We start from the raw sequence: 9,418 nt of genomic DNA, 5'->3' as shown, positions 1-9,418 counted from the left end.
AACTTTCTAACAATTTGTCTAAAAGCAAAAATATGAAGATAGAAATGACATAGAAATGAATGGCTGGAAAAATGTCCTAATAAGAGAAATAAAACAAGTGCAACCATTCAAAGCATAGACTACACCACTACAGTTCAACAATTTTTCAGAGAGGGCCAATCTTCAGTTCATTGAAATCTAAACTCCAGTCTAGGAAAGGTGAACTCTCTAGTTCTGAATTTTATGAATGAGAATACTAACTACAAACACAAAGACACTGATATTTAATGACTTTTTAAAGGCTATGGAAGAAACATTTACCAACACATTATTGATACAATTGCTCTGAGGCAACAAGACATGAAGACATTTGACTAGTATCTCTACTGCACCTCTCTACATCCTGATACAAAATGCAACCTCAAGCATGATGAGGATTACTGAGAAAACCACATGGTTCGTTTCCATTATTATAGTCATTTCCATTTTAGAAACAACAAATGAACCAGCAGTTTCCAAATCTGTTTGATCTTGATCCCAAAAATGATGGGATTTAACATAGATAGGATGAGACTATAGACATTGGCCAGCAGAATATGAATATGGAGTGGGATGTGGCGCCCGAACCTTTGAGTAAGAACTGAGAAGATCCCAGGTCTATAAAAGAGAATGATGACACAGACACGGAAGCCACATGTATTGAGAGCTCTGTGGCGAGCATCTCAGGATGCAATGTGGAAGACAGCACACAGAATAAGCATATATGAAACAAAAATTAGCACAGCATCTAAGACCAAGATTGACATTAGTTCAAAAAATCCATACCAGATGTTTACTCGTATGTCATCACAGGAAACATGGGCCAAGACAATGTGCTTACAAGTAGTGTTTGAGAGGACGTTACTTTTATAGAAAGTCAGTCTTTTCAGGAGAAATATTGTAAGGAACTCAACACCAAAACTTCTCAGAAACCTAGTCCTGCCTATTTTCCCAATCAGCTCATGTGTAAGAATAGCGGCATAGCATATGACAATGTAGTGGTCAAAGGCCATTGCCATCAGGATCCCTGACTCATAGATGAATGTACAATGGATGAAGAATACCAGAGTGATGCAGCAATCCAGGGAGATCTCCCCAGCATGGAACCAGAAGATGGCCAAGGCCTTAGGTACTATGCATGTAGAGAGGACAATGTTGGCTCCAGCCAGCATGCAGAGAAAAAGGTACATGAGTTCACGGAGGCTGCGCTTTGTGAAGATAATGAAGATGAACAGGCTGTTTTCAAGCAGGGCCATGATGTAGGAAATGAAGAAGGAGATGGAAATCCATATATGCTGGTCCTCAAGGCCAGGGATATCCAGCAAGTGGAAGACTGTGTGGCTAACACCAGTGTGGTTTAAGGTAGTCATGCCTGGATCAGATGACCTGGCACCTCACTTCCTATTCAAAGACAGAGAGAAAAATTCAAATTATACTCAAAGGCTTTCTTATCAAGAAAAACCTTTTCACACTTACCTGATTCTATTCCTTTCTGAGGGTGCCAGGACTTATGACATTAAAGGTAAGTAAGATATGATTTGCTCTCTAAGTGAATTCTTAAGCTCAGAAATAAGGTTAACATTTATATAACTAAAATTAAATGAGTAAGTCAACATTTAGTTATACCAAAAATTATAATATGGAAAAACAAGAGAAGGAAGAATTCTCATCGTTCATATTTGCAATGACCTTAAGAATGACTTCATGCCTGAACTTAACCTTGAAAATAGAGGAGGACTCATGAGGTTGAGGAAGTATGAAAGAAATCCAAGTAGCTATGACATTGCTACTGCGGGCCGATGGACATTATTGTGTGCCACTATATGGACAAAGTAATAGCAGGAAAAACTGATGAAGATAAAGCAAATGAGACTGAAGCAACTAAAAGAGGGGCCGACGAGGACATGCTTACAGATGCTGTTGGACATGGCACACTCTGGGAACAGCATAGAGGATTTTTCTTTAAGGTAGAAGACAATATAAGTTAAGGAGCTTGCCACTTGGGGGATGGTCTTTGGTGAAGTTCTATGAACTTCTTTGGCTCCTTATATAACTCAAGGTCACCTTAAAAATCTTCCAAAATGCCTCATGAGGTTTTCTGTAGCCTTGGTGCAGGCACCTTCAGTCCCCTAGACCAGTTGCTTCTGGCTGTCTGATTTGTTCTGTGGAGCTGACTATCCCAGCTCAGGGCACTCTCACAGTCTACCTCATATTTCAGGAATGTGCCTGTATGATACATCTTCCCATAGGTCACTCCTATCCCTCTGATTTCACAAGGAGTCTAATTATCAGAGCATCTATCTCAAAGGTAGAAACATATTGTCGATGTTTCCCAGTTGATTTTCAACTTTCTGAGGTCTGAAAATTTTCCTTTTTAAAAATGTATACTTTCACGATCCATCACACTGACGCACAATGCGATTCCTCAATAATGATAAATATTGGATGGGAGGTATAGGTGGTCATAATAGGAACCATGAATGAGTCCCTTCCAATGTCTAAAATGTTTACAGTAATCAGGATCTGGTGCCAGTGTTGAGCATTCTTTGGAGGGGCTCCAGGCTTCTTGGTATACCAAGAGCTAAAGTGTGGACTCAGGCCCAGAGTCTCCCCACACTCCCCTCGCAGACACCACTTTCCATTCTCCTGAGACTGTCTGTATTGGTGACTCTGGTCCAGTGGTATGCTGATAAAACAATCCCTGAAGAGAAAGAAAACAGCCCTGTTTTATAGTGTTTGCAATTTCTTAGGTGGAAATACACTTATGTTAGCCAGCTTCAAGCTACAAACATGATGTCCCTTTGTGTAGACTTGGAGAGAAATGTGTATAATTGGCTCTTACAAACACTACAGCTGTCAGAGCTTTCATCCTACCCACTTCACTCCAGACAGAGGTCCTAATATTTTTAACCATCTGTCTTATGCCCATAACTCCATAACTCCTAGTCTTCCTCCCAAAATTTCATTTCACAGCAATAAAATAGTCACTTGCATGCTTTAAATGCAGTCCTCCTGGGCAAGAATGGGATGAATCACAGCAAGACTCTGAGAGATGGACATCCAATGTTAGCATTGTAATGGGAAATATTCCCGATTCCATTTTGATGGAAATTAGTAAAAATTTATCTCATTATCAACAATACATATAACTCGAAAATCAATATGCATATTATATTTTATAAATTTACTTTGTAGAGCACTTTTATCTTTAAAGAAAAATTACATGGTATGTGGTTTCCTTAGTCCTCATTATCGCTATGATAAACATGTTAACATGTTCATATGTTACAATTAATTTAGTAATATTGATGCATTTCTGTTAACTAACATCTATACTTCATTTAGACTTTCTTAGTGTTTACTTCCTTTTTCTCTTCTAGGATCCCATTCAGTATTACATTACATTTAGTAATCATTTCTCTTAAGGCTGCTCTTGGCCGAGATAGTTTCTCCAACTTCCCTTGTTTTTGATGACTATCACAGTTTTAATCAATAGAGAAGGACGCAATAGTGACCAAGTATTTTGAAAGATGTCCTTCAATGGGACATTGTCTGATGTTCTTTTCATGATTATACTGAGATTATAGGATTTGGGAAGGAGGACCACAGAGGTACATGGCCATTTATATCCTATCATAACAAGGGAATATACAGTACTAACACATGTTTTATCACCTTTGATGGTGACTATAGTCACATGCCGAGTGTCTTCCAGGCTCCTACACTGTAAGTTACTCTTTTTGTTCCTCTGCAGACTATACTGTAGAAGAAAGGCACTATGTGCAGCCCACGCTTAAAAGATTGGGAGTTACGCTCCATTTTTTTAAGTGTACAGTATCTATATAAATATCATAAAATTAGTCTGTTCTGATATATCTATCTCCTCCAATTTACACATTTATTCAATTATTTACATAAGTAACAGGAGCTTAGATAGAATTACCATATGACCCAGCAATTCCTCTTCTGGGTATATATCCTCAAAAATTTGAAAACATTTATCAGTAAAGAAATATTCACCTCAATATTCATTGCAGCATTATTCACGATGGGCAAGACATGGAAACAACCGAAGTGCCCTTCAACAGATGACTGAATAAAGATGTGATACATGTATACAATGACATATTACTCAGCTATAAGAAAAGATAAAGTACTGCCATTTGCGACAACATAGACGGATCTTGAGATAATCATGCTAAGAGAAATAAGTTAGATGAGAAAGTTGAGAACCATGTGATTTCACTCATATGTGTGTGGGATATAAAACTGAAAGCAATAAACGAACAAGACAAACAACAGTTACTCATAGACATGATCATGATCAACAGTTTGATAGTTAACCAGAGCGATTGGGGCTAGGGGTCCAGTAGATAATGACAAAGTGGGTAAATATATGGTAACAGAAGGAAATTTAACTTTGGGAGGTGAACACACAATGCAATATACATATGTCACTTGAAATCTATGTAATTTTACTAAGCAATGTCACCCCCAAAATTTAATAAAATAACATAAAATAATGAAAGAAATACATGCTGAATATTTAGTGTGAAAGGCCATATCTGCAATTTATTTTAAATGGTGAACCAAGAGAAAAGTGTAATAATAATAATAATAATAAAAAGATAATGAAAGAGAGAAAAAGCAATAAAAAGAATGTGGCAAAATAATAATAATGGCTCACTTTAGATGAAGGTTAGAAGGATTTTCACCGTAATATTCTTGCAACTTTTTGGTTTATTTTAATTTTCTTAATACAAATATTAGTCAAAATTTTTTTAGCAAACTCTTTCATATCTGTGACTTTTGTTGGAACCTGCAGCCCCAGAACATGTAGCAAATCTGAGGCTGTACTGGCCAGATGGCCCCCTGTCTCTCTGAGACCCCACCCCACCCAACCTACAAATTGCCCTTAGTGGCCCATTGCCAGGCAGCCACCTCTGCCCTGCCGCTTTCTGGAGTGGCATATTTAGTGCAGGCAACCTGGGTTAGTGCTGAGGATGCATTTTAAGGAAAACAGTGGCAGGCAGATGACTGCTGCCAGTAGGAGATACAATATTGCTTGAGCAGAATGTGGAGGCCCATCCCAGATGGTAGTGGGTTCTGCAGTGATCTGTGACTTTTGCGGGAACCCACGGACCCAGAACTGGCAGCAAATCTGGTGTGGTATAGGCCTAATGGCCCTGTGTCTCACTGAGATGTAGCCCCACCCAAACCACAAATTATCTGTGGAAAGTCTGTTCCCAGGCAACCTAGCCCCATGCTATGCTTACCATGGGACACGAACTTGACAATAAACAACCACACTGAGTTTTTTGCAATCCACAAAAAGCCTGTGCATACTAGAAGAGACTTTCGGTGACCACAAAGCGCTGTCCCGGAGATACAATATTTCTTGAACTATCTCAGGTGTTTGCAGGCCCAAGGCGGGCAGTGGCTGGTCTTGTTGCAATCTAAGATTTTTACAGGAAGACACAGAGACCATGCTGACATATAAAGTGACACTGCAGTGACCAGAGGAATCTGCTCAATATATCCAGGTGACTCTCTGGGTCCCCATACCACCTAACTCACGTGTCACCCAGAGACTCTTCCAGGTGCAGAGTCTTACAAACAACTTACAGGCAGCCTCAGGCCTTGAAGAACACTGGTCCTTCTACTAAACTGCCCAGGTCTGGTACTGAGGATAACTGGACCCTGGCTTACAGCATTGTTTCTTCCAATTACATATAGATCCAGCACAGGCAGCAACCATTTGCAGATCTCTTTGTTGCTCTCACCAGGTAGCTCTGAGCAATCAAAGGCTGTGGCTGACCTTGGCCTACTGGGAAGCCCCTTCCAAGGGGCCACAAAAACCAACGCACCCAGAGGCTGGTTTAGACCACAATAGAGCAACACCTGACTAGCCCCATAAGCAGTACACCAAAAGAGTTGTCTCAATAAGTATGGAAGCCTGCTAGGCAAATTCCACTCAGTGGGGACAGGCCCTACCCAGGAATACATACACTGTGGGCACAATTAAATCCTACAGCCAGAGCATTAATCTCTTCCATTTATGTGCTAACAGCAATAAAGTTTTAGCTACAGCAGAAAAACACACACAATCCACACAAAGATCATGTCCAGAGGCCCTGGCACAGGGGATGAGGGAGAGTATGCCACTGGGCCATACAGGATACCTACCACATAAGGCCATCTGGTCAAGGCTGAGAGATGAAACAAATCTTCCTAACACATAGAAACGTACACAGAAAGGCAAATGAAATGAGAAAACAAAGAAACATGTCGCGAATGAAACAACAAAAGAAAACTCCAGAAAATAATCTAAACGAAATGGAGGCAAGCAACCTACCAGAAACAGAATTCAAAATAATGGTTATAAGGGTGCTCAATGAACTTAAAGGAAGAATGGATGATCTCAATGAGAACTTCAACAGAGAGACAGTAAGCATAAAAAAGACATAAAAACCATAAAAAAGAACCAGTCAGAAATGAAGACTATAACAACTGAAGAGAAGAATACACTAGATGGAATCGACAATAGGTTGAACAAAGCAGAAGATCAAACCAGCAAGCCAGAAGACAAGGGAGCAGAAAACACCCAATAAGAACAGCAAAAAGAAGAATAATTTTTAAAAATGAGGATAGTTTAAGAGACCTCTGGGACAATAGAAGCATAACAATATCTGCATCTTAGGAGTACCATAAGAAGAGAGAAAGCAAGTGATTGAGAATGTATTTGAAGAAACAATGACAGAAAACCTGGCAAAGAATTAGACATATAAGTGCAGGAAGCATGAAGAGCCTCAAACAAGAGGAACTCAAACAGGCCAAAACCAAGACACATCATAATTAAAATGTCAAAGTTCAAAGACAAAGAAAGAATCTTAAAAGCAGCAAGAGAAAGGCAGCTAGTTACTTACAAGGGTACACCCATAAGAATGTCTGCTGAATTTTCAACGGAAACTTTGCAGGCTAGAAGGAACTCACAAGAAATATTCAAAGTTATGAAAAACAAGAATCTACAACCAAGAATACTCTATCCAACAAGGCTATCAGTTAAAAAAAAAAAATGAGATAAAGGGCTTCCCAGACAGAAATAAAGCTTAAAGAATTCATCACCAACAAGCCGGTATTACAAAAAAAATGTTAAAGGGACTTCTATAAAAAGAAAAAGGAGAAAAACCCATAAATTTGAATAACAAAATGGAAATAGCTATATACCTATCAGTAATCACTTCAAATGTAAATGGATTAAATGTTCGAATCAAAAGACATAGGGTAGCTGAATGGAGAAGAAAACAAGACCTATGCATGTACTGTCTACAAGAGACCCATTTCAGATCAAAAGACACACACAGAATGAAAGTGAAGAGATGGAAAAGGGTATTTCCATCTTTTTGGAAATGAAAATGAAATGAAAATTTGGAAATGAAAATGCAAATGGAAATGAAAAGAAAGTTGGGGTAGCAATATTTATATCAGATAAAATAAATTTTAAAACATATGCTGTAATAAGAGACAAAGGAGGGCATTACATAATTATAAAAGGATCAATACATGAAGAGGACATAACCCTGGTAAACATATACGTACCCAAACAGGAGGACCTAAATATATAAAGCAATTATTGACCGATATAAAGGGAGAGATCTACAGTAAAACACTCATAGTAGGGAACTTCAACACCCCATTGACACCAATGGACATATCTTCCAGACAGAAAATCAACAAGGAAACAGCTGGGTTAACTGACACACTAGACCAGATGTATTTAATAAATATTTTCAGAGCATTATATCCCAAAGCAATAGAATATACATTCTTCTCAAGTGTACATGCAACGTTTTTCAGAATAGGCCACATGTTATACCACAAAACAAGTATCAATATATTTAAGAAGACTGAAAATATATCAAGCATCTTCTTCGATCACAATGGTATAAAACTAGAGATCAACTACAAGAAAAAACTGGAAAACACACAAACATAAGGAGGCTAGATAACATGCTACTAAACAATGAATGGTTTATTAATGATATGAAGGAAGAAATCAAAGGATACCTAGAGACAAATGAAAATGAAAACACAACAACTCAAAATCTATGAGACGTAGTGAAAGCAATCTGAAGAGAGAAATTCATAACAATACAGGCCTACCTCATGAAACAAGTAAAAGCTCAAATAAACAATCTAACCTTACACTGAAAGGAACTAGAACAAAAAAACAGTAAATAAAGCCCTAAGTGAAGAGAAGGAATGAAATAATAAAGGTCAGAGTAGAAATAAACAAAAGAGTCCAGAAAAACAATGCAAAATTAATAAAATTAGTTCTTTGAAAGGATAAACAGAATTGATAAACCCTTAACCAGATTCATCAAGGAAAAAAGAGGACTCAAATAAATAAAATCAGAAATGAAAGAAGAGAAGGAACTATGGACTCCACAGAAACACAAGGGATTATAAAAAAATACTTTGAGCAATTAAATGTCAACAAATTGGACAACCTGGAAGAAATGCATACATTCTTAGAAACACAATTTCCCAAGACTGAGTCAAGATGAAACAAAAATTCTGACCGACCGATTACCACCAGTGAAATCAAACCAGTAATCAAAAAACTCTCCCAAAACAAAAGTCCTGGACCAGATGGCTTCATAGGTAAATTTTACCAAACATTCAAAGAGAAATTAACACCCTTTCTTCTAAAACTATTCCCAAAAATCTAAGAGGTGAGAAGGCTCCTTGTTTCTTTTTATGAGGTCAAACTTACACTGATTCCAAAATCAGACAAAGACATTATAAAAAAAAGAAAACTACATGCCAATATCTCTTATGAACATCGACGCAAAAATTCTCTAGAAAATTTTACCAAACCAAGTTTAGCAATACATTAAACATACCATACACCGTGATCAAGTTGGATTTATTCCTAGGATGCAAGGTTGGTACAAAATCTGCAAATCAATTAATGTGGTATATAATAACAAATTGAAAGATAATAATTATATGATAATACCAATAGATGCAGAAAAAGTGTTTGATAAATTCCAGCAATCATTTATAATAAAAATCTCTCAGTGAAGTGGGAATAGAGAGAACATACTTCAACATAATAAAGTCCATATATGACAAACCTACGGCTAACACTACACTCAATGGGGAAAGGCTAAAAGTGTTTTCCTTAAGATCAGGAACAAGACAAGGATGCCCACTTTCACTACTTCTGTTCAACATTGTATTGGCAGTCTTAGTTACAGCAGTCAGACAAAAAGAGAAATAAAAGGCAACCAAGTTTTGAGAAATATGGTTGAGTAAGAGATGTCCCCAGATCTCTCCCCTTGAAACAACAATAAGCTGAACATCTAAAACTGAACAAAAACACCCAAACTGCACG

The 9,418-nt window shown here is 37.7% G+C and overlaps 2 protein-coding genes across 2 annotated transcripts in view; one reads left to right on the top strand and one right to left on the bottom strand.

Moving 5' to 3' along the window:
• Positions 1-455: 455 nt before the first annotated feature.
• On the bottom strand, positions 456-1,388 carry LOC107195615 (olfactory receptor 52B4-like). Its single transcript, XM_015589035.1, is given in 1 exon segment — positions 456-1,388. A coding segment is annotated over 1 exon segment (933 nt).
• Positions 1,389-1,817: 429 nt separating this feature from the next.
• The window catches only part of LOC102881851 (olfactory receptor 51F2), a 23,938-nt gene continuing 16,337 nt past the window's right edge, over positions 1,818-9,418 (top strand). The window contains exon 1 of the mRNA XM_015588479.1: positions 1,818-1,985. Within this exon, the coding sequence (XP_015443965.1) occupies positions 1,818-1,985 (168 nt within the window). The remainder of the gene's footprint in view (positions 1,986-9,418) is intronic.

Source organism: Pteropus alecto, unplaced genomic scaffold (genome assembly GCF_000325575.1).
Source record: "Pteropus alecto unplaced genomic scaffold, ASM32557v1 scaffold540, whole genome shotgun sequence".
Taxonomy (NCBI): Eukaryota; Metazoa; Chordata; class Mammalia; order Chiroptera; family Pteropodidae; genus Pteropus; species Pteropus alecto.
This window is presented reverse-complemented; position numbering and strand designations above follow the sequence as displayed.